The 26,018-nt window shown below is 41.2% G+C and overlaps 1 protein-coding gene across 1 annotated transcript in view; it reads left to right on the top strand.

Moving 5' to 3' along the window:
* Nucleotides 1–2,550: 2,550 nt before the first annotated feature.
* MME (membrane metallo-endopeptidase) overlaps nt 2,551–26,018 on the top strand; it is a 37,350-nt gene continuing 13,882 nt past the window's right edge. The window contains exons 1-13 of the mRNA XM_010083087.1: nt 2,551–2,713; nt 4,148–4,183; nt 10,430–10,591; nt 12,233–12,313; nt 13,067–13,162; nt 13,266–13,384; nt 14,407–14,472; nt 18,154–18,288; nt 20,038–20,139; nt 21,710–21,846; nt 21,946–22,039; nt 24,768–24,896; nt 25,760–25,858. Of these exons, the coding sequence (XP_010081389.1) occupies nt 2,554–2,713; nt 4,148–4,183; nt 10,430–10,591; nt 12,233–12,313; nt 13,067–13,162; nt 13,266–13,384; nt 14,407–14,472; nt 18,154–18,288; nt 20,038–20,139; nt 21,710–21,846; nt 21,946–22,039; nt 24,768–24,896; nt 25,760–25,858 (1,416 nt within the window). The 5' untranslated portion in view covers nt 2,551–2,553. The remainder of the gene's footprint in view (nt 2,714–4,147; nt 4,184–10,429; nt 10,592–12,232; nt 12,314–13,066; nt 13,163–13,265; nt 13,385–14,406; nt 14,473–18,153; nt 18,289–20,037; nt 20,140–21,709; nt 21,847–21,945; nt 22,040–24,767; nt 24,897–25,759; nt 25,859–26,018) is intronic.

Raw genomic sequence — 26,018 nt, 5'->3', positions numbered from 1 at the left:
CGCGATGCCCCGTGGCACTTGTTAGTCATCCTCACCGGTTGTGTCTTGTTTGTACCGCGCCTGGGGTAGCTCGTCTGCACAGCACATGCTACACAAGTTATTTTTAAAGAAAAGGTATTCTTGTGATGTTCTGCGTTTTCCGTAGAGGCTACACTGAGCGCCGAGTAAGCCACAAGTCGGTTTTTAGCATCCGCATCCCAATAAGAGAAGCTAACACGTTAAGTCACTGTGCCACATAACCCAGGATCAGTCCATTCCAGCTGTCTGTTGTTCTAGGCTTTAGTAGGCAGAGTAGAGGGGGTCACAGAGGCACAAAGAGAGATGTAAGAAAACCATAATACCTAGGCTTATATCTGTTTAAATTATTATACTGTTGCTGTGCTTGCAATTAGCACATGAAGAAGCTTTTACCTGGAGTTCATTAATGCAGACAGGATAAGTTCTCTAAATAACTAGAAGTAAAAATTAGTCAGTGGGATGCCTTTAAACATGAGGAACATTCGTGCAGGAACAGAAAGATTAGCTCACTTGGAAAAACTTAGCTGTAAGGAACATATTTGCACATGAAAGGTACAGTGTTTCTTGCTGCTCTAATGAACTGTGTTTTCAGTGCTCTAAAGACACCATCAGAAGATAAACATCATTTCTTAAATTAGGCTCCAAGTATTCAGAAGATTCTGAGGGCTGGTCAGTATTTAGTCAATATAAATAACAGCTTTTGCTGCTTAATATGACTGGAAGTGAGAAAGGTATAATGGTTAATTTGCTTTTTATTATCTATGAATTTATCTCTCACAGTTGATGCAGGGCAAATTTCTCTTTGTAGTTCTGTGGGATTTCAGTCCTGTGTCTCAGAAGCCACTTGCTGATTTGACCCAAAACCCTACTCCTCAGAGAAGAACAGCAGCTCATGGGGAACATGCGAGCAGCTGTAATGGTCCCTGTAGGTTTAGAGAGAGGCTGGGCAGCCCTTGCAGGATCCCAGCCTCCTGAGCCACAGCCAGCCTGTGATTCTGGCACTGCCGGTCGCTTCATGCAGCTTGATGTCTGGGGAGTAGTGACAAAAGGGGAGATGAGACACACTGAAATAAAATGTTCTCTCATTCACTGGGAGAAACAGTGTTACTGTGATAGTGTCCGAGGACCCACTGACACAGGTATTCCACCAACACGTGGAACTCAAAACCTCTGTTTACTTAGGTCCATAATACTGCGTTATTTGACATCCTTTATTAATAATTTTACACATTTTGGGGACATGTTTTTGCAGTAGGGGAGCTAGCATTCTAAGTGAGGTGAACATCAAAGAGAGGAAGAGATTATTGGAAACTAGGGAACAGGAATCAGGCAGAAACACAAGGTCCAGAGGAAAAGCAAAGACTGGATATCCGAAAGATTATAGCAGCTTGAGGAGACAAAGATGAATACAAGCCAGCAATACAGTTAAAACAGTTTAAAATAATTAAGTCTTGGACTTGAATGGATGCAGAAACTGAGGATTCCCTTACTGCTGTTACACTGACCTACAGAGAGTGGGGAAAAAGGGTGTGCTGAATGCAAGAGGACTCAAATGCCCTGGCCAGCACCACTGCTGACCTTCTTGTGAGGGGTCTGGTGAATGAAGGTGTTTCCATTATTTATCCCACTGGAACTCTCATATTCTTCCCTGCTGAATGGAAAGGGTGTGTACTCTCTCTGTAGGTGTTAAGATCCCCAGGAAATGCTGTGAATAGAAACTGTTGAGTTTTCATTGTGAAATACTGAGAAATACATTCCAGTGTGTATAGGACTTTGAACCCCTCTTAAACAACAATCTTAAAATCCATTGCATACGCATTCCATGAGTGAGTGTCAGTCCATTCAGACTCCCACCGCTTTTGCATGTATGTATTGTAGCTACTCCTGACTTACGGTGTTCTAACCTCAGAAGAGAGGACTTGGTCACACTTCTTTAACAATTACTGTGAAGATTCACTATCGTCAGTGTGAATTTTGACAGACTCCCAGCAGAGCCTGAATTTTTTTTTCTCTATTTTTAGAGACAGCTGTAGAGCTGTAGTCAAGAATTGCTTGCATAATACTTAAAGAAATGACAGCGAAGCACAATGGCATATTTCGACCTTTGGCATTAGATAAGTAATTGGCAGATGAAGTTAATTTTTATTCAGGCAGGGAGACTTGCTTTTTGCTTGCTTGTGAACTCCTGTACCATCATACAAGACTAAACCACACAGGTACATTTTAAAAACAGCTTTTGGTTTACTGGCCTCCCTTTCCTATTTGGTGGCCTCTTCATGTGAAGGAAGACCACGCTTCTGTTCTCTGTAAGTGACAACTAGTGCATGGTACGTACTTTGTGTGTGCGTGTGCACATGCGAGAAGAGGAGAGAGTTTTTAATTTCTTGACTGACATTCTAGCAGTGTTAGAAATAATTTGAAAACTCACTCAGGAAACATCTTTGTTACTGTGTGGTTGGGGAGCTGCTTTAAGGACTTACGGCTCAGTGTAAGTCCTCCAGTGAATTTTCCCTTTCCCTTTTCAGACGCTGGGTTATGGGCAAGTCAGAAAGCCAGATGGATATAACTGAAATGAACACTCCAAAACCAAAGAAGAAACTGCGATGGAGTGGCCTGGAAATAGGGCTGGCTGTTGTAGCAATCCTGCTAGCTATTGTGGCCATCACAATGACCGTTCTGTATGCAACGTATGACGGTGAGTGCGCTTAGTCTGTCTTTGAATGTACAAATGCATGTGAATATAAACGTATTTTAAGAAATTACAGAAGAATGCTTTAAGAAATAGAATCCAGTTGTTGGTAATAATTAAAAAAAAAAATTAAGTCGCCCTGTACTAAAATGTTGCATTAGAAAAGACTGCGTTGCATGGTATATATAGCTGCACTACATAAAACCTTAAGAAAATAAAATAATGAGGTCAGCTTAGAGTTATTTTCCTGATGATAGAAAATTGCACCTTACCCAGTGTATAAAATTAGATTATTAATAGCTGCCACTTCATAACTCTACTTCCTATGTATGTCACTAGGCAATATGACACAGTTATCTGAAATGTGGAGCTGCATCCACAGTTGTTATTGCTGGACACTGACACAAAACTGCTTTTTTCCACAGGGAATGTATAAATTTGTTTGTTCACGCAAAGTGGTGGCAAACACAAAACATCTGCTTGTTCTGACGTAGCAATACTTCTGTTTGTCATTAATGCTTCAGTAAGCAAAAAACTCTACAAAATACAAGACTACTGAAGAAAACCAAACTACAGTGCTTCCTCCATGTTCCTGTATATATGAAAATCCCAATTTTCCTTTTACAGGCTGTTACAGCAAGGACTGTTAGTGAGCGTAGTCACGCTGAGAGGTTTTGTGATTCAGTAGCCATACCAAAATATTTGAAAATTATTCCATTCAGGGGTAGATACTTGGGTAATTTTTGGAAAAGATAATACAGAGAAGCTAACATTTCCACTTGGGGTCAAACTAGAATGTTTCCTTACATGGTAAATGAAACGCTTTGTTTCATTTTAAAGTACTTTAAAAATTGTTTAAACTTTTTATTATAGTCTAGATCAATTATGGAATGGAAAAAATTCCATTCTGAAATAAAAAAGAAAAACTGTTTTATTTTTAAAGTCTCAAAAGGAACCTTTCTCATGTTGCTGAACCTTGTATTTTGTTTAGAAGACTTCAGAGTGAATGTCTCAGAATTTTCAATTAATTCCTCCAAAATCTTTTTGTCATTGAAGGATATTGCTAGATTCAAACTGACTTTGCAACTGCCTTCAGTCCATGTGCTATTTTTCTCTACATTTCTTCTTTGTTGCAAAAATAATATTTTGCCCACCTCTAATTGATTGATAGAACGTTTTCCTCTGGTGACTACAGAAATCCCCCATGATGAGTGATTAGCACTGAATGACCCTAAAGGGATGAAGGTGATGGTATTTTTTAGAGCCTGATCCTATAAATATTCACTTACTGGGTGTGAAGCGTCCATTCATCTTTATCTTACTGTACACTGCAATTAAAGGCAATTCTAACGTGACTGTCAATGAAAACAGTATTTACAGTAGCTTTTATTATATTGACATTCAGTCAAGAATTAAGAATATGATTGTATCTTCTTTTAGATGGGGTTTGCAAGACATCAGACTGTATAAAATCAGGTAAGAATAAAAATCTATACCTTTTAACTGACTTTATATATTTTTAAACAAAATTCCCACCATGTAAGGTTCCCATCTAACCACACACAGGTATGGCACGTTGGGGCATGGGGTCTGCTAACCCAAACAGGTTTCTTAGCATATTTCTTCTGCAAATGTAAAATCTTGTGATGTGATGTTGTCAGATCATACAAAGTCATCAAGGCCTGGCTAGTTTAAAACTTAGACTCTCCGAAGAATGCCTCCAGCTTCAGAAGATGCTTTAGGTCAGTCAGAAGATGGCTCAGAAGACAGCCCTAGGAGAAGCCAGAGAGCCAGTGTGTCAGTAGGAGACACAGGAAGGGTGGCGAGGACTCATAAAGGATCTGACAGTCAACATGCAAGAAAAGTCTATGTGCTTGCAAGCAAAAGTGTGTGTAATTGAAGTACAGTTGCTAAGGAATCTGAGGTGCACGTGAAAGCTCATGCTGTGGTTTGAAAAATGATAAAATTAGTTATCTACTTGATTTTATCTAATCTCTGAAGATGCTCATGTTCAGCTCAATGTGCCTATCTGTTAAACAGAAGTTCAGATGGGCTATGTGATGAATGAACTCAGAAAGGAAAAGCAGTAAAAGGTTTGGAGAAATAAGGCATAATGTAAACTGAAGGTCTAGCAAAAAGTGGCTAAATGAATAAAGTGGAATACTTTTTACTCTTTTATGCTTCTGTTAAAAGATTTAACAGCATGCAAATATTTAAAGGAAAAAATAAACATTCCTACTAAATGTTAGACTCTCAATACAGAACTAACATTTGGAAAGCAAAACAGTAAGGACATTTATGAGGAAAGATGGCAGGCTTACAAAATTACATAACAGGGTCAAGAAGGAGCATTTTAAAAAAAAAAAAAATTGTCTCAATTCAACAGAGATAATCATGGTGAGGCCACACCTCAAATACCGTGTTCAGTATTGAGCCCCTCATTACAAGAAAGACATTGAGGTGCTGGAGCGTGGCCAGAGAAGAGCAACGAAGCTGGGGGAGGGTCTAGAGCACAAGTCCTGTGAGGAGCAGCTGAGGGAGCTGGGGTTGTTTAGTCTGGAGAAAAGGAGGCTGAGGGGAGACCGTATCGCTCACTACAGCCACCTGAAAGAGCTTGTAGGGAGGTGGGGGTCAGTCTCATCTCTGAGGATGAGAGGTTGTGATCGGATGAGAGGAAACGGCCTCGGGTTATGCCAGGGGCAGTTTAGATTGGATATTAGGAAAGATTTTTTCACTGAAAGGGATGTCAAATACTGGAACAAGCTGCCGAGGGAAGTGGTTGAGTCACCATCCCTGGAGGTATTTAAAAGATGTGTAGATGTGGCGCTGAGGGCCATGGTGCAGTGGTGGACTGGGCACTGTTAGGTTAACGGTTGCACTCCATGATCTTAAAGGTCTTTTCCAACCTAAACAATGGTTCTATGAAATATAAAATGAGAAAAAAAGGTAGATAGACTAAACATCCCAAAATAGAAATGTACAGCGTGGTTCCAATGTTATAATCTCTTTTCATTTTTCATTAAATACAGCTTTATTTTATTCACACATTTATCTCGTGTGCTCACTACCACCCGTATTCTACAAATTGTCTAGCCCAAACATTGAAAGAATAAGTCTCAAAGAAATGGTGAAAATTCAGTCTCAAAACACGTGAAATGCCAGGGTAATGCAATAAAAGTATTCTATGAAAGTGTCTTCTACTGACAGGAAAACGAGCTACTTGACATCATAGACCTTTTCTGTAGTCCACGTTCTGCTGTCCCTATACAGGACATGAAAACTGATCCGCTGCAGACAGGGGAACTGCTCTTGTAACTACTACTACGTGTGTAAGAACTGCACACTCCCGCCTGGAACACATAAAATTTACAACCGGGCAAAAGCCAGCTTTTGAATTTTACTAGGTGTCAATCCTTGGTATTTACATACCGTCCTGTAAGAGTCCTGGGAGGCCACCAGTGTGTCTCACTGAACTGTCATCTTTATCATTCAGTTCTGGCTGTGGGGCCAAACCTCAGAGAAGATCTAAGCATGCAAAAGCAATGATATCAAACTGGAACACGTACTTCTGACCATATTATGATCTGTAGCATTAGCATGTGTTTCTGCCTAGCAAGGGTCAGGTACCAGAAGCAGCTGACGAAGCGCACAGTGTGTCAGACTGTGGCAGCAATGAAATCCTGCAGCGCAGGGAGCAGGTAGGGTCAGGCAGCCCCCGCGTGCAGTTGGGATGTGCTGGCTGTTACAGACCTGGCAGCTCCAAATGCTGCGTCTGTCTGTAAATGATTTAGAATGGATAGCTCTGAGCGGAGCTGGGAATGACCAGTTTGAATTCAAAACTGTTTTTATTAACTGAGCCAGGATTTCCATTCCCACCATACCATAATGCATTTAGGGTAGAAATTGCTATAGAAATGCAGGGCCTTCTCCACACTGACATGGCCGTTAAATTAAATATAGTCAGATATGAAAAGAGGAGGCAAGTGTTGGCAAGGACGTAATCACCGAGAAGACTTGTTCAATTCGGGTGAGTGAGTTCTCGGCTGCAGAAGCAGAACACTGTGAATCAGGAGCCCAGATGCTCAGGCCTTCCGTGCTCAAAGAGCTTCAAAAATAGTTCAAAGAATTTGTCAGAATTATATAATTTAATAAGAAAATAAACTAATATTTTTAAAATGCAATGTAAAGTGGTTAAACCAGAGAAATAAACTGTATTGTTGCTGTTTAATAATAATCTTACTGGGATGAATCTACAGGTTTAATATTACGTCAAATGAGGAATGAGTTCATCTTTAATGTGGCTGCATCTTCCAGACCACATAGGATAATGTACAGGAAAAATTAGACAGATAGATATAGATAGAAGGCAAGAAGTATTAACTTTGGAAAATTGTGCTCTTTCAAGAAATACAATTAGGAATAGACATTAAGTGAAATGGTGATGTCTTACACCAGAACTGACCAATACTGTGACAGTTTTTTGCAATGAATTTCAAAATTTTGCAATAGGTACAAACCACTGAAAAAGAATAAAGTGAAGACACTAACAGAATGTGTGGTACATTTAATAAAGGAGCTTCAAATAAATTACCAGAAGAAAAAGTGTAATGAAATATTCACAGGGTAAAAAAAATCAGTATTTGTGTGATAATGTTATCGAGGTTTGTGAAATCCGTTGCAGTGTAGCACACGAAGATATCATGTAATTTGTACATCTGAGCATTTTTTGAATAAGCTGACATAGTCTGTGATAATGCTCCTGACCTCAGACAGCACAGGCTGATGAGAATAGGGAATTTTGATCTCTCTCATATCGGTTTCACCAAGGTAAGCATGTTGTGTATCTCCTATATCCTCCCCAGGTCACTGGTTGTTATGTCAGCTTATATTACTTTATTTGTAAGCTATTAAAGCAACAACTGGCAATCAGGAGTAATATAATAAAATTAATCATTAGAAGTAATTGAGATAAGGCTCTACATTCTCCAGTGGCAGTTAGGAAATGGAATAAACAAGTGAGAACAGGAACCAACACAAGCACTGGTTCATCAAAGCAATACTCAGGCCTAATAAAAAGTACACTGTGTATTATCTGCATTTGTACGTGTGTGAATTAACCTCTATTAGCATTAAAAGAACAGAGTATTTATTCATCAGTCTCAGATTTATTACTTCCAGAGCAAAAATGTCTCAGTATGTACACCCACAAACTTACGATAAAGCTGCTTTGGGCCAAGTATCAACTTGTCAGAACTTACAGCGTGTTCAGGATTCTGTGCAGCCGAGTTGGTCCCGCTGAACTTGAAGGGGCAGTTCATGTGTCATTATGCTCTGGGCTTGGTTGGTAATAAAATCACATTTCATTGATTTTAATATATGCATGATATCAGCCCGATAATGAATGGTTATCTTGGGTTTCAGCTGTGCAGGTTTCACTCTTGAGGAGAATACCCAATCCACATATTTTGCATGCAGTCCTAAGTGAAAGACTGCAGTTCCCATGACTGAGCTCTTTCTGTTCTGTTTGCAGTATTTCAGCTTCAAGTTTTGATAAAAGTTGATTAGCTAATATTGGCTAGCCTGGACCTTACAGCAGAAAGGTTATGATAGATTATTTTTGTGTGACAGTAGTAGGCAAGGAAGGTGAAACGTATGCTGACTACAAATAGAGCAACCTGATTCCCCAGTTAAAGAAGGGTTTGGTATTATACAGACTGTTACTAATTTCTCAGATTTACACAAGATGTAGATTTCTCTTTTTTTTTTTTTTTTAAGTGACAAGACAGTGGATAAGAGCCATCTTTTCTTGGTGTCAGAAGATTTCTCTACCCTGCCGTTACTTTTTGGCAGGGCTGGCACACTGCTGTGAAGGAGCCAGCTGTGATGTCCCATCCTGGCTATTAAAGTCCTCGTTGCTGGACTAACGCATGCCAAGGTAACCCAAGGGACAGTGCTGCCCTTTGGATGCTGCTCCAGCCTAGCAGAGAGATTCATACGTTAGTAATAATTAGCAGTCTTCCTCTTTTACAGCAAATAGATGGAGCTAGGACAGGAATAAAGTGCACCATTCAAAACATTCCCTTCCCCTAGCTGAAATGGGACAAACCAGACAGAAACAAGCGCCAGAGTTTACACCATCACCCACTAGCTGGGGTTGGAAGCGAGCGCTGGAGATCACATAGTCCAACGGCCCCGCTTAACGCAGGGTCACCTAGAGAAAGTTCCTCAGGATCTTGTCCAGTCAGGTTTTGATTATTTCCCGGATGGAGAATTTGCAACCTCCCTGGCAACCCATACCAGTGTTGGATCGCCCTTATAGTAGGAAGTTTTTCTTAAGTTCAAAACGATATTTTTTTCCTTATTTCTCTATGTGTTCATTGCCTCTTGTCCAAGTTTACAAGCAGAGGGGAAAACCCTTGCTCTAACAGACTGGAGGTTAGGACTGGATGCTTGGCTTTCTCAAGAACAGGTAAAAAGCAAGTGTCAAACCTGGTGAAAACATGAGTGAATTTCACAATCTCTGTCTGTTGGTGTGATCCTGTATCCTTTCAAACTGAAGTCAACCTGCCATTGACTTCAGAAGGAAAACAATCAGGCACTAGGCATTGTACCTATTTCCACAGTGGCTTGTGTGCTACTTAAGCAGTCTAAAATTAAAAATGCCTATGTTAATGGCTTTTTTTCATCTTCCAAGCACTGGAACATTGTAAAATCATTAGATGTTGGCCTCAAATATGACATTCTTAAGCCAATTGAAGAAAAATGAGGAGGGGGCAGGAAAGGCAAGTCAACATCAATACTACAGCCTGTCTATCCACCTCTCATTTCCACCACCCTAACAAACATGGAAAATATTGAAAGTACTGGAGAAATAACTATAAATATTTGACTCACCCATGTGGGAGGAATGAACACTTGAAATCACAAGCTTCACCATTTACTAAAAATAATGTCTGAAAAATGGGAAGGATATTCGGTGTCCTGGGAAATTCAGAGGTATCACTAGCTTCCGCCTGACTCCCAGCATCTCTCCTTTCCGTGAGAGACGTTGTACTGGTGTACTAGTGGTGAAAGCAGTCTAGGTGCAAGAGGAATACCAAAAAGAAAAAGCACAGAAGGTTTATGAACAGCAGCTGGGAAACTGCCATCAAGGAATCAGATTTCACTGGAGAATCTCGTGTCGCGATCAGTCAGGGACCGGTTGGTCTTTGATGAGCCACTTCAGGAGGGTCAATAGGGGTAGCAAAAGGCAGTGCCAATTCTAGAATAAAACGTGGAATAGCTCCAAAAAATCAATGCAAATTCAGGAAGGCGTTAATAGGAAAACTTTCTTGACAAGAACTTAAATGGTACAACAAAGTCATTATTTTATTGGAATAGACTGGAATCAGCTGAGCCTACAGCATACTTAATGACTTAAATTACATCACAGTGCATGCTTAACCCCTCATAGGTCTTGTGCTTTTAAATTCTCTTTTTGCCACATTTCAGTACAAAGAAAGTCATTTCAGTGAATGAAACATCTTACATTTTGTTTAAAACTGAGCAACCACTCACAGGGAGTAGGAACATTAGAGTCAGTTTACCTGTCAGTAAACACAGGCAAGGGAAAAGTTTATATGTTCGAAACTAAATTAAATATATTTATTACTTCCCTCTTCAAAGCAAACAAATGTATTCATTTATTTTCCCTAAAGATTCCTTATTTGTCTCGTATTGCAGCAGCCCGAATGCTTGAGAACATGGACACCAGTGCAGAGCCTTGCAGTGATTTTTACCAATATGCCTGTGGAGGATGGCTTAAGAGGAACGTCATTCCAGAAACCAGCTCCCGTTATAGTAACTTTGACATTTTAAGAGACGAACTAGAAGTTGTTTTAAAAGGTCAGTGGGGTTTATGTTTGTGGACTATATAAAGTTTCTTCCTTGGCTTACATATTATCCTAATAAGTTGTGGTTATCTAGCAAAGCTTAAAATACTACCAAGTATTTCAGTTTCCTTGTGTTCGGTTCAGAACAAATCTACCACAAGCTGTTTGCTGGGAGAACGCTGTGGAAGTTATGCTGTTGTGTCTGACACTGGAGCGGAGCTGACCAGACCTGACCTTTCTGGTATCTGGACTCTGCGTGCTCATCTGCATATTATAACAACTGAAATCCACAGCATTACCCTCATGCGCTGACAAAAGCAGCCAAGAGAGGTGAAGAAGAAAGAGGTCTGCCTGTGTCCAGGTCGGCCGAAATGCTGGAAGTTGCTCTCTGGCAGCCCTGTCCCCCGCATGTCTGTATTCCATCAGCTATATCCCAAAGAGCAGGCAAGCGATTTTCTAACTAATCACATAATAAACTTACAAATATTCATTTTTCCACAAAATGTAACAGTGTCAATTTGTCCACATTCCCAAGGCCAGGCTGGATGAGGCTTTGAGGAGCCTGGACTAGTGGGAGGTGTCCCTGCCCATGGCAGGGGGTTGCAACGAGATGATCTTTAAGGTCCTTTCCAACCCAAACCATTCAGTGATTTTTATGAAACATTCTCCAAACCACTCTCACCAGACTGAATATCCTTCTTTTAACTTTGCGTATCTTCTGGTTTTGCCAGGTTTGCAGTTTATGGATGCCACAGTGTTCTTTATGCTTCAGTTTCTGTGGAGCAAAGCCGTTGTAAAGTGGTGGCAAGAGCGGGCTGCCCAAAAAGGGAAGGCGAGCTGGGAGCCGACTGTGACTCAAGGCAGGCAGGGACAGAGTCCTCACAGACAAGGAGCTCAGTCCCACAGGACCCAAACCAGAAGCGCAGAGCAGGTCCAGTGACAGCGACCAGGTTCAGCCAACAGCCCCATGATCACTAGACAAGTCCACAGTCATGCGGCAGGCTTCAGGCAAGTCAGCCAGGCAAGGACAGGCTCAGCAAGGTGCAAGACCAGGTCCAGTATTACTGACAAGAGCAAGGGGCTGACCTGGGCTGCTGCTGCGGAGCCAACAGGCATAGGGTGTGCAAGTGGAGGACCAGAGGAGGCTTCTTACGGCTCTTTCTTACCATTTCTCTGTTTTACAGACTACAGTCACACAGCTGCACCATGCCAAACCAGACCTTGAACGCAAACAGCTAAACTCCTGGCTGAAGTGAATTACAGAAGATGGTTACAGGCTGGTCAGTGCAGTTAGAGCCTGCTGGTACGCTTAGGGCCCTAACAGCAATTCTCTTCACACAACAGCTTGGTAACCTAAAAGCTGTCCCTGAGAAATTCAGGGCATTTGTATTTTGCCAGGGGTGATCAACAGAATATCTACCTGACTCTTTTATGCTCAACATATTATCACAGACTGATAGAATTGCAAGCCATGTAATCTCCAGAGCTTTTCCCCCTCAGCTTTTGAAAGGCAAAGCTTCCCTGGAATTTGAGACGGACAGGGAGCACTTATCATCCACCCTCTGGTGTTCAGGATGGTATCCTCTATGGTTCCTTCAGTATCTTTCCAATAAAGAGCAGATATTAAGATATATTTGCTGTCTGTGTGTTTCAGATGTCCTTGACGTACCAAGCAGTAATGATATAACAGCAGTGCAGAAGGCAAAAACTCTGTACAGATCATGCATAAATGAAAGTAAGTGTCTCCTGAATTTATTGCATGTAGGATATATGGATATGATCCAAAGAATCCCATCTTCACAGTCAGCTATACCTATATCCTCCTAGTTACTGTGCATCATTTCTCAGAAATTCGTGGAAACTAAAATTTATCTGTTCTGTAGAGTCATGTAAGAATGTCAATAGTAAATTAGTACTGCTTCTCCTGTTTCACTTGCTTTAATATTCCAGGTGAGATTACATCACTCTTTCGTTACCAGTTTGCTGCAGATATTTAATCTCAAATCCTTTCAGTTAAATGTGAGTTAACTTCTTTTGCAGAAATTTTCAGGGGTGAGGTGGAAAATAACTGGCATACCAGGCTTCTAGAAAGACAGGGAGACCATTTATTTCAAGAATTTGGGCTAGATGCTGCCACTAGGCTGAGGAGCAGTAAAACAGTTAGCAGTGCTTCCTAAAGCACATGTTTTCATAGTTTCTATAAGGTTATTAATACTGCGCAAAACTATTATTTCAAGCTATTTGCAGAGTGGTAGGACAATAGCTCTTCAATGTCCTGGTCGCAAGGATTTGCTTATGCTGTTTGCAGTCATGACTGAAACACGTTTTTAAAATGAAATGTTAAAGCACAGTCGTACATCAGAGCATATTGCTGGTGTGGTGATGGTGGAAACATATTTCACAGCTTAATTATTCTGAACTCATTATAATAGTATAACATCTGTGTGTTTTAAAGTGTCGTGGTAACTTTTTTTTTTTTCCCCAAAAGCTACCATTGATAGCAGAGGTGGAAAGCCTTTAATCAGTTTATTGCCAAATGTATCTGACTGGCCTGTAGCAACAACGAGCTGGGATTCTACCTACGGTAAGATAATCTGTGTTTACTTCCTTCACAGTTAAAATTTCTAAATTATTGTACTTTTCATTGTTTACCAAAAATAGACTGAGTATACCTTTCATTTGCTTAGGTGCTGCTTGGACAGCTGAGACAGCTATTGCACAGCTGAACTCCAGATATGGAAAAAAAGTCCTTATTAATTTTTTTGTTGGCACAGATGATAAAAATTCCACAGCACATATCATTCATGTAAGTCTCTCTGGGTGGCATTGCCTTGTTGATCATAAAAGTGCAGCAAAATAACGAGAAGCACAGACATAAATGTTAACCAGGAGAAACATCAGTGATTTGAATTTTACAAGAGTAAGCTGTGGATGAATTTGTGCATCCAGGTACTTTTCAAACTTAAATTATCAGTTTCACAGTGCACTGCCTGTTCTCAAAGTTAACATCTTTATTCTGTGCGCTCATACACTTATTCTCAGGGAGATGAGAATAATGGGGACATATCCAGACATACAGACACAATTTTGGTGTACACTGGACAGAAGACAGACATGATCTACTTATATATGCAAGCAAATACGTAAACATGATTTCCTTACCAGGCACTTCAGGCAGAAAGCTCTGACACTGAAAACCTGGGCTACGGTGCCAGTGGCAGAACGCCCACCAAGGGGGTTGTGTTTTCACAAGGTACTCAGACGCCAGAGGACTAGCGGGACCTGCAGTCAGCTGGCACAGGTCTGAACGTGGCCAAGGACATTTGCATGAAGAGTATGTTGAGAGTGCCCTGCCTGTAAGCTGCTGTCTGGAAATGGACAATCCAGAGGAAGACAGTATTGCATATGGTGAATCTTCACCAGCGTTCCTCAGACACAACAGTTACCAGTGCAAAGGTCTAATCTGGCTTGTCAGTGGGTAGACAGATCCATGACTACTTCGCACGTATGAATTTCAAGGATGCAGTAACTGCCTTGCTTGTCTGTGGGCGGTTTTGCCTTCTGTGCATCCACTGTTTTCACACTGGTTCAGCGTAGTGTGCATTGCACAGCAACAGAAAAAAAAAAAAAAGACTGAAATGAAAGGCAAAAAGTATAAGGAGAGTGAAAACAATCAAAGGGGGCAACAGGATGAGAGAGAAACTCCCCTTTGGCCAGAAGATAATTTGGCAAGAGTGAGGCATCAGCAACCTGTAATTGACAAAAGAATAGTACAGTGCCATGCCACTTTGTCCTTAACTACTTTTTAATTTTTATTTGAATTGATAGATTGATCAGCCTGGGCTTGGTCTGCCTTCTCGTGACTACTACGAATGCACTGGCGCATACAAAGAGGTAAGATGAAGCTGTCAGATCACTGACTACATTTTAGAAGTTTTAGCCTGTATCTTCAAGGGAAACTGGAAGAAAAAGGTAATAATGATGAGCATTTAAACAAGGTTCTCTCCAAGGGAGCACAGCATGTGTGACAGACTGGAGACAGAAGTTCTGACCTGGGTGAGTGTGCAAGAAGGCAAGAGAGCCAAAAGGGAAATGAAGAGCATGCAGAGAAATGAGATAAAAGGCAAGCAGAAATAAGTTATCTAAAAGAATGGGAGTGTAACAAGTGTCCTGAAGATGATGTGTTACAGTAGTACGCCATAAATGTTAGTGACCTAGATCTTTCTAGCAGCACTGGGAACCAGGGGGTTTGCCTGGGCTCCAGTTGCCCGTACGTACCGATTGTCTCTGCACTGAATGAGAAGACTGCACATTCCTCTGGCATCCCTACACCCCGGACATCCCAACCTGTCTCCCTTCCTGTGTCCCCCTCCCTTCTCTTCCATTCCTCTTCTATCCACTGAACATACCCATGGAGGAAAAGTAGTAGCTTTTCCACACAATTCCTGTATGATTATGCAAGTCAGAAGACAAACAGCTACTTGACTTTTTAGGACCTCCTGGAAAGAAATAAACATGAAACAATTTAGCTTTTTTACACAGCTTCTGCCAGGCTTCACAGCTGAATCAAGAGATACCTCATAACGGTCAAAGATGTATTAAGATGGAACACGAGTGCTTATGGATCACCCCTCACAGAATCACAGAATGTTAGAGATTGGAAGGGACCTCGAAAGATCATCTAGTCCAATCCCCCTGCCGGAGCAGGACACCTAGATCAGATCACACAGGAACGCATCCAGGCGGGCTTTGAATGTCTCCAGAGAAGGAGACTCCACAACCTCTCTGGGCAGCCTGTTCCAGTGCTCTGTCACCCTCACCGTGAAGAAGTTTTTCCTCATACTCAAGCGGAACCAGCTTGAACCCACTGCCCCTTGTCCTATCACTAGATGTCACAGAGAAGAGCCTGGCTCCATCCTCCTGACACTCACCCTTCACGTATTTATAAACATTGATTAGGTCACCCCTCAGTCTCCTCTTTTCCAGGCTAAAGAGACCCAGCTCCCTCAGCCTTTCCTCAGCAGGGAGATGCTCCATTCCCTTAATCATCTTTGTTCTGTCACTACAAAAAGGATGCACTTGCTGAACTGTGATCAGCTCGCATCGACAGGCAAGTGCTGGCGGTGTCAGTGGAGTCCAGCTGGACTGGTCACATCACTTATGGGGTTAGAAAGAGAAAAAGAACCAGTCAGAACCAAAGACACACTTTTCTGCATGAAAGATCTGAAAAGATCACAGACCAGCAAGCGAACTGCTGAATGAAAATGCAGCAGCTAAAGTATGTGATCTCACAGAAATTGCCTGAGATACTTACAGTCTCCTCTGGTGTTCTTTAATTCACGTTTAGTTGTTATTTGTATGCTTTTTCATCAGCCTGTTAGCACTGACACTGTGTATCCCTCGCTGCTAATCGTGGATGTGCTGTAAGTCCTTGAGAGCTGAAGTGTATGTATTCGCTGAAGACGTAGCTGAAGCTGCTGCCACAGGAGCCTTTCATGAGGCAGTTCTCTGTCATTACGTGCAGAAGCAATAAGAAAGTGTAAAAACATTTGGGGTTTGTAGGTATTTTGCTGACACGGTAACGGTTAATACTCTAACACCGATTACATTAGTTACAGATCATGTGCTGGTAAAGACAATCATTAATATATTAACGGTCAGTTACATTACTGTCACACGTGTTGTGGCCTTTAGGAGCTGGCTCGCGTATCACCACCTGCTCCCTGCCTTCTGTTACATCGGCTGCAGCACTGGGAGACAATTCCCGTTCTAATCTCTGACCTACCTGAAAGTATCGTAGTACTTTCCACTGCTGGGAAGTAGAGGAGGAAGTATTTTTCAAAAAGCAGAGATTATCACTGAAAGGCAGATTGGTAATATTCTTACAAGCATGCATCCTTGAGGCGAGAGGCGTTGCTCCCTGCAGCCCCTGCACCCTGACAGCAGCCTTCTCTTGGCTGTGTTTCCTGCTGTGTCATTCCACTCTTTGAGCTGTACGGAGCAAACAAGATATCTGCCTCCTGCACTTCAACCTCTGGCTTTGTCAGCACTTCCCACCACAAAGCTACAGTGGAATCTGTCAACAACACATTTTAAAAATCTTTTTCTCTTGTAAGATGCAGGACTCCTCTGCTCAGACAGGAGTTATTCTGACATCTTAAGTTCCCACTAAAATATCTGAGCTATTATCTGAGTATTTATACAGGCCATCTGAAACTAGCTGACTAGTTCTCTGCTACCTGACCCTACAATGATCTGCACTTTAGGCCAAAAGTAAAGGCCATTGACTGGGACCTGAAGATCTCTGTTGATTTACTGGTTTGGGGTAATGTCTGTACTGAGGTTTTATAAATGGTATTTGGATATTTTAAAATGGTCTTTACAGGCTTGGCATGCGTTCTCTTCTGTGACTTGTAGCTGTCAGTGGTTTCATGGGCTTTTCTCTCTCTGGTAAAGTAATCTATCTTGATTAAAGACGACAGTGAGTATTCAGTCCTTCAGGATGCTGGGAGCCACTTGTCTTTCAAAGTCTCCGGGCAGTACTTTTCACGAGCTGCTCAGCGTTCTCCTGTTATAGCCCAGCATTGCTGGCAGGTAGGGGAGGCTGACAGGAGATGGATGGCAGGGAAGGAAGTTATCCGAACGGCTGTATAAATGTGTCGCTCGTTAAAGGGGTGTGTCCTGCTGCCTTAGGAGCTGAACATACCAAAATATTTCTATTAATAAAGATGATGGCATGCACACCTTATTAATCCTAGGTTTTATCACTGTTTTAGTAGACTATGCTATTTTGCATAAAATACATTTATTATTAGATAGCTGAGCTAGTATTATGTATTTTTGTTTGCATTTTTAAAGTATATTGAAAACAGCATTTCTGTTGATAGAAAAATGAGTGTGGCTTAAAAAGCATTGAGGATGTTAGGTTCCAGAAATATAATGAGATCTGTAGAGATTTGACAGTGTAACATTTAAGAGAATATACTTCCATATTTCCATTCTTATCCTTGGTGAATTCTGATATGTTAAATATGCTATATACTATATTGTCGAGAGTGTGTCTAGGTATACTAAATTTGGATACAGCAACATGATTTCTAACTGTTCCAAGAAGCAATAGAGGAGGTACGCTGCTGCTGGGAGTCATTTTCCCATAATGCTAATTCGACACAGTCCATCAGCATTTCTCTTGGTTTTATGTTTCTGGGAACATTGCTCTTTGGAAGTGGTATTTTTGGAAGTTGTAATTAATGTGAGCTAGAAAAAACAAGGGTGATGGTTTAAATATGGACGTACAAATGTCTCATTTTAAATAATGAAAACACAGTGCAGTAGTCGAGACTGTTTAGCTTTGAACAGTGCTGCAAATTATACAGCAGTTTTCCATGAGGGAGATTTCAGAGTTAATTTCTATTTGTGATCTAACAGTAGTTCAGAATAAATTACTATTACACTACTTAAGAAAGGATTAAGAACTGTAGTTCATAAAAATGAAGATGAAATCTTAAAGATAATCAAGTTATGCTATATTTTGAAAAGTTTTGTCTTTAAAATGTTTGTATTTTTTTCCTGCAGGCATGTTCTGCCTATGTTGATTTCATGATTTCTGTAGCTAAACTAATCCTCCAAGAAAGAAATATTTCTTTCAGTGAGAGCGAGATTACTGAACAAATGAAGAGAGTTATGGACCTGGAGAAAGAGATTGCCAATGTAAGAAAAACATTTTTAAAGTATCCTTTAAATAACTGGCTTTTTTCTTGATACCTAAGAAAGCTAACTGCAAGCTGAGTTGTTAAGTTGCTTGCTAGTGTTATTTAGTGGCACCAAACCTGACCAAAAATGCAGGGGGCCTGGAACACCTACGAGGAACACAGACTAAGACAGACATGCCTCCTGACCAGCAAGGGAAAATATTTGAGATAGCTGTTTTCCAAACAGCAAAATGTTTTATCCTCATCTGTTCACAGAAGCCCTTCAAGAGAAGAAAGAAGGAGCAAGAGAGAAACAGACTTGGTTTCTGTTGAGTCTGTTTGTTGGGAGTTTTCCCTTTGTCCTCTTTCCCCTGGGCTGTTTGGTCATGGCAGCAGCAGATTCCCAGCCCTTGGCCGCCGTGCCACACAAAGTGATGTTTGTCCTGCACAAGCTGCTCCACAATGCTGATTGTTCCAAGTGCATTTGTAATCAAACGCTGTTCTCTGTTGGAGAAATCGCTAGAATTTGAACTTGCACAGAGGAAAACACATGGGAATCCAAGCATGCATGAGCAAAGACATGGCTTATGATTATTAAATGTTTCAGAGGGGCCTGAAGCTGAGGATGACTGTAGAACAAGCCAAATACAAATTTTCTAGCTTCAGCTATTTTTCAAGTTACACTGATAGTAAGGGCGTGTGTTTGGCAGAGGAAGACCTTTCCCCACTTTCCCCACCATTTGTATAAACTACAACCATCCCATTTTGATGTTCTTCACATTTCCCTGAGAAACAGATCTCTGGGCTTAGATCAGACATAAAAAATTATTACAAGAAAAGGAATTCATTGGTGAAAGATTTGAAGGGGAGTGTGAAAGGAAACCACAACTGAACTGTCTCTACAGCAGTTGCGGCTGGTAGCGAGTACAGTTGGTTGTGGGTAAGCTGCTGTTGCGGCGGTTTTTAACCTCTTTCATTGAAACCTGAGCACCAGCCTGAATGTTCCTGGGAGAGAGCTGGCATCGTGCTCTTGGGAAAAAAATACTGAATGCACAATAGATTAGCAAAGAGGAAGTGAAAGAGAAATATTTTTTAAAAAGGAAAGAGAGAGATAAAATCAGACTCAGCGTGACTTTTCAAAACAGTTTAAATGGGTAAAATCTACTATTCTTGCTCCTGAGAGCTCCAGTTAAGAGTGGACGAGGCAGCAGGGATGTAGGTTCTCCCATGAATTACTCTGATGGACCACAAGGTCACTCTTTTCCTGTAGTCATTTGTGTACCTGCGTTTGCTCTCTTTACCACCAAAAATGTGGAAGTTAAAAGGGGGTGGAGTATGAGGGGCGCAAGTGCCAATGCTGTCACAAGGGACTTTGCCTGAGAACAAAGGTATGAAGGAGGATACAGGACTGCACTTCAGAAACCTGCAGCAGCATCCTGTCAGGGGCCCGCTCGTGTGTGGGAAAAGAACAGAAAGATCTGAAAGTGCTTTGAGTGGTATGGGTCTGTGTTCCGATCCGTGGTCCTGCACTGCCTGAGCTGTTGATGCTCTAACACAAAACAAATACAAAAAGTTAGGCTCCATTTTACTGTCAGAAATTTAGTTTATGTCATCGGTCCTTCTGTATGCTTTTTACCTATAAAACACTCTCCATAGGTACGTGTAAGGTACTTTACAGTTAAGGCAAACTTATGTGTTAAGCCAGAAATACTCATTTTCTTTCTTTTTACTTCCACCTACCAACTTTTCTCGTTATTAACTTTAATAGGCAACAACAAAATCTGAGGACAGAAATGATCCACTTTTGATGTACAATAAAATGACCTTGGCACAACTCCAAAACAACTTCTCACTGGAAATCGATCGTAAGGTAATGATCAGTAATCTGCTTTTTCCCTTATCCCAAGCCATGCACCGTTTGTGCAGCATAACCTTTAATTCACAGCACCACAAAGTTTGGCTAAAGAACAGCCAAAGATTTGATAACATAGGTGTGCCGCCTCAGTAACATCGTGTCTTACTAGACGTGGATGTTTTTTATCGTAACTGACTTGTGCTTGCACAACAGGCCAGCAGGTTAGCTAACGTGTCGCACGGAAGGCGCTGTGCTCTGCCTGGCAGGAGCGCGTTACTGAGTCTTTTGAGGCCAGCGAGGTACTGTGAAAGACTATCATTCCTACCACAGTTTCATAATCACTGCTATTTTTATTGACTTTAAATTCTTCAACTTTGAATTACATGACAGTCCACCCTGCCTAGCTTCATATGTTTCATAATTTACCTCCTCCCACAGGTCCTAGCAGAACAGGTAACGTTGCAGTCCTAACGTCAGAACTAACTCCTCTTGTCACCGAATGGTATTGCCCTGGTTATTTTCAGCTCCTGGGGAGTGCTGCAGATCAGCAATAATCATTTGCTCTAAATTTATCCCAAAATGCTCGAAAGACACATGATGGGAGTTGGTAGTGTAATTGTAACGGTCTAAGGATAGAACAGCAATTATTCCCAAGATTAGCTTGAAGTTTGCTGCTTCTCTTTCAAACCTGAAGTGTTTCTATTCCTGAAAGCCTTTTTGCTTTCCTCAGCTACATTAGTTTGTCTGATGAAAGATGTTACCTCTTCCTATAAAACTTTCCTCTCCAAAGATACAGACTGAGAAGAATCACCAATCACAAATAATTTTCATAGGTACTGGCTCGTGAAACTTATGGGGCCTCTTGCAAAGGTGAATACCAGCATAAAGAAAGTGGGGGTTTAGGACCAGAGAGGCAGAAAATGAACAAGAACTCTAACCTCTGCCAGGGAGTTGTCTGTTGCAGCGTGCTGCCGACTGACCTCTGTCCAGCCAGTTGCTTCTCCAGTACCTGGGACTGTGGAATGCAGAGGAAATCCATCACAGATGGTGGCTTTAGTGTGTCTGTTCTGAGGTCTGTTAAAATAAATCCTTTTATGGACTTCAGTGTACTTCAGAATGAGTCCTTACCGTATGCTTCAGATGGACTGTCAAATATACCACGAATCTTATTGGCCCGTAGATACAAACTGCGCTGAAAATGGGGCTTTTAGTCATGCTTTCATTTAAAAGTTCTTAGCCACATATAGCAAAAAAGGCAACTGCCAATTTTACTTAAAATACCATTTCTGCTTCTCCAGGCTAAAAGGAAGGGGTCATAACATTTTTAATTGTGTTAGTTTGAAATCAAAACAATGTCTTGAGCCTTTCTGCTAAGTACCATGCTATTTAATGGGATTTTAGAGCTCAGAGGATATAAATTATCTCAGATCAGTTATTATTATGATGATTCCATTTAAGTACTGCAGCTATTAGGAAAACTAAAGAGAGAGCATTTGTGTTATGCAAACATATTTAAACTGGAAAAAGCAGCTAATTACTCTTTCTTTCTCATTTAACCATATAAGATTGCACATTGATTTTCCAGGTATTCAACTGGTCAAAATTCATAAATGATATAATGTCAACTGTACAAATTAACATTGAGAACACCGAACATGTTATTGTGTATGATCCCGAATACCTCATCAAGCTGAAGTCTATTCTTAATAAATACACTCCCAGGTAGGTATGTTAGGTATTTTTGTAATCTGCACTTTATTTCCAGTAGACTTAAAAAGCCCAAAAACATTACCAGCTTATTATTGTTGTTTTGTTAAACAGAGACCTTCAAAATTACATGATCTGGCGATTCGTCATGGATCTTGTCAACAGCTTAAGCCGTAATTACAAGGACACAAGGAATGCTTTTCGTAAGGTGAAGAAATTAATCTCTTTTTAAGTTGTAAAGATTACATTTTTGAACCACAAAAGATAATTTTTATGTAGTTGTAGTATATAAAAAAATAACGTATTTTGAATTTTGCACACACAGGCTTCTGCTGGAGCGTACTTGCTCTCCATGTTTTCCGGAATCTAAATTAATCCCCATTTTGCTAACAGAACAGTCCCATTTATTTGGAAATGATTACTCTACAGTTCTGATTGACCTGTTACAAACTCTTCAGCATCCGAAGTAGTACATTCAAAGTCAAACATTATGGGCCCAATCTTGTTTTTCAATCATTTGGTCCTGCAGATATTTCAGTACATCTAAGGAAATGCTGAGCAATTTCACAACCAGATTGGAGATGGAAGTCCTTTGTATTCCCACAGTAGAACTTTCTACTTTGTAAGTTTGCTGAGCTCCATTCAGAAAGGTTAAGGCCACGTTGTTATATCTGTTAGTGACATAAGAAATACTTCAACACGCATATGCAGCTTTTTAAGGAGATCCTGCTTGCTACAAAAAAAGATAATAATTACTGGAAGAAGTCAACGAATGTTCAGTTTGCTCCGTTTTATGTATCTGGACAGGGCAGTCCTATGCATTGATTATTTGGCTTTTTCCTCTACTCTTTAATGTATGAAACGATTTTAATATAAAGCTTCATATTTGCTTAGTCTGCATCATCAGAGAGTACTATGGTTTGCACTCTATGAATGACAGACATTCACCACTACATCTTGGGACTTCACTGAGGCGGGTTCTTTCAGAAAAATGTCAAAAGTTTGAGAGAACAACAGAAAAAGATTTTACCAAAGTCTATGTACAAAAGTATACAATTTTCTGATAATTAATTAATAATATATGGTATAGTAGAGGTGGAGCTTTCTCACACTAAATGCAGTGGAAAGAAACTAGCATTTGTCTTGCTAAGTTTGCTGTCCAATATAAATGTTAGGACATTATGGCATCCCATGAATCTCCCATACCATTTTTTTTCTGGGTTGTGTGGCTAATTGGACGTTTATTGATTCAAAACAGCATTTGTTTGAAATAGAGATTGTTTAAAATGTGCTACAGAGAGTGCCAGAGTCCTGGGAGAAAGACCATTGGATCTACAACCACTTCCTTAAGAAATCAGCAAAAAGATCTCAACAGATTCCTCGACTGCACGTGTAGATGGGCCTGCATGTGTTACTGGGGGGCTGTGCTGTCACTCTAAATCGCTTACGGTCGGTTCTCCATCTCAGGGCCAAATTGTCATTTTTCACTGTCACATGTGTTCACAACTGAGCCCTGCCAGCACATCTGCTGCCAAGGAGCCCAGATGCAGGGGTGGCAGAGCGTGCAGAGCAGTGTCACCACACTCGTTTAATACTTACAGCTACTGTATCCTCAGGATACAACCACTCCCACCAAAGAAACAAACCTGGATCTTTCTTTTTTTCCAAGATATATTTAAAGAGAAAAACCCTGCATTCCAGATGATGTTGTAGTTGTGAATTTATGCCCCATGAGATCAGGAGCTGCAATTTCAGATGTGCCAGCACTGTACGTGTACAAGTGCACAGGAATGCATTTTAATTGCATGTTATTCTTACTAATAAGCAGGTAAGTTTCTGGCCCTGTAGAGAGCACTGCTTTGTTTTTCCTTGTGCACCTGTGGTGACACTAAGCTCGCTGAAAAAGAGTCTGTCTCAGGTTCCTGCGAAGGGCGACCCTGCTCTGATGCGAGTCCACCATGGTCTCCAGCAGCCCTCTACCCAACTCACGATGAAACCAGTGCACTGTGATGACTGGGATAAGTTTAAGCGGCACAAAGGGATCTACCAGAGTCTTCACTGTAGAGTCATTCTGAACTAGTCATTATTTTAATTAAGCTCAGTATTGCTAACGTTTACTACTGGCTCTTCAGGGAGATCTGTGCTGTGCTGTAACATTTTCAAATGACTATTCCAGCATCCCTAATGCTTTAGGGTGAAAAGAAACATTATTTTCCTAGTGATTCACTTCAAGGTGTAGCAGTTCCAGAGCTTTTAACACAAAAAGTCATGGATCTGTACCTCTGAAGAGATGGGTAGCTGCTGCATTATGGAATATAAATTCGTTATCGAATGTGATTTCAGAGGGTTGCCCTGTGTGACAGCCTGCTCTGCTCCTTGCATTCAGGTGTCATACCACTATATCATCCACTCAGCTCTGTCACATATTTATCATGACAAAATCCTTGCATGCCTTGCAGGAACATCACGTAGAGTAAACGAGCTGCTACTTTGGGAGCTCCCAGAGGTGGGAGGCTCTGACAGAAGCTGCTGGTTGGGTGGAAGACACAATCTTACCCCTGCAGAAATTAACTTGCTGCATAACCACAACGGCCCTGTCTGAGCTGGAGCGGCAGCACGGATCCCTGTCACAGGGAAAGCTTTGTGCCAGGATATTCCCCTTTAGCCTCTCCCATTCTTAGCTTTCAGAGCAGTTTTCTTCTCTCTACCTTTCATGTTTAAAGGGATAAAGAATATTGCCAACGATTCTCATATTTCCTCAGCCTGTGACAGATGTTCCCACGACAGAGTCCCCTAACTGTCACAAACACAAATGTGAACTAAATGCATGTATTTGAGGTCGACTAGGCTCCTCCGAAACACACGTCTGCCGGTCAGTCACCATTCTCCTTCGCCTGGCGTGGGCCCGGCTGTTTTACCCCGTTTGTGTTTCACAGGCACTTTACGGCACAACATCAGAAACTGCTGTTTGGCGGCGATGCGCGAACTATGTCAACGGCAACATGGAGAACGCAGTGGGACGGTTATACGTAGAGGAAGCATTTGCTGGAGACAGCAAACATGTGGTAAAGCTTTTAGCAAACAGCCTGCCTGCCATCTAAGCATCACCTCACTGTCGCTCACCATGCACTTCTTTACACAGCTGTGGTTACGCTTCTCATTAACCCTTTTTATATAGCAGGTCACTTTCTAAAAAACCTAACCTTCAGATTTGCTTCTTAATCACACTGAGGAGTAATAGGAACGTATGTGCTAGGAGAGTGCTTCCTTTGCACCTAAGTACTTCTGTGTTACTTGTCTGGAGCTGGCCTGCTTTCCAAGCACATGGCCACAGTGTGAAGGAGCGGGTGAAGGATGAAGATCACGTGTGCACACTTGGAGGGAGAGCGGCCTCTGCCTGCTCCGCTTGCTCTGCGAGCCAGCCCTGAGCCGAAAGCACCGCTGGCACACCAGCGATGGACCGTGCGCAATGCACCCGCCCGAGGAACAGCACTCATGCAGTCAACAGTCTCTGCTTGTTCTTTGAGCCTGACGCTGGAGCACATCTTGCCAGCAGGGGCCATAGGGACAATTGCTTCTTTCTGTTTGTCTTCAGTCACACGGAAAATTAACCTCAGGTTAAGCCTTAGTTGACTCCTATCACTCCTACTGTAATCCAGGCTTAAGTTACACCATTTTTTGTGGCTGACATATTCACAGTCATTTGATCAAATGCACAACATCCAACAGATGGATAACTGTCCGTTTTTTTGTAACCTGAATAATTAAATTGCATCACCTTGTGAGCTCATGCCCATCCCCTCTCCTCCCACAAACAGCATATGCTCAAGCAAGTAGGGCAGGAAAAACAAGACTGTAGTAAACTATGACCGGAAAAATAACTGGATCATTTTATGTGTATTTGTAACATACTGATGTTTTTTCCAAGGTTGAGGAAATGATTGCAGACATACGTGATGTTTTTATAAAAACCTTAGATGAACTTACCTGGATGGATGCAGAAACCAAAAAGAAAGCAGAACAAAAAGTAAGTTAGATCTTAAATATTGGTAATGTTGTGTATTTCTATAAAAATCAGTATTTCAATTGTTTTTTCTGGGGGAAATAAAAAAAAAAAAAGCAGTAACATCTATCGTTTTATCTATACAAACCCACATTTATTTGTGTTTAGCCACAGCAGCTCACAG

This window comes from Pterocles gutturalis, unplaced genomic scaffold (genome assembly GCF_000699245.1).
Source record: "Pterocles gutturalis isolate BGI_N339 unplaced genomic scaffold, ASM69924v1 scaffold19660, whole genome shotgun sequence".
Lineage (NCBI taxonomy): Eukaryota > Metazoa > Chordata > Aves > Pterocliformes > Pteroclidae > Pterocles > Pterocles gutturalis.
This window is presented reverse-complemented; position numbering and strand designations above follow the sequence as displayed.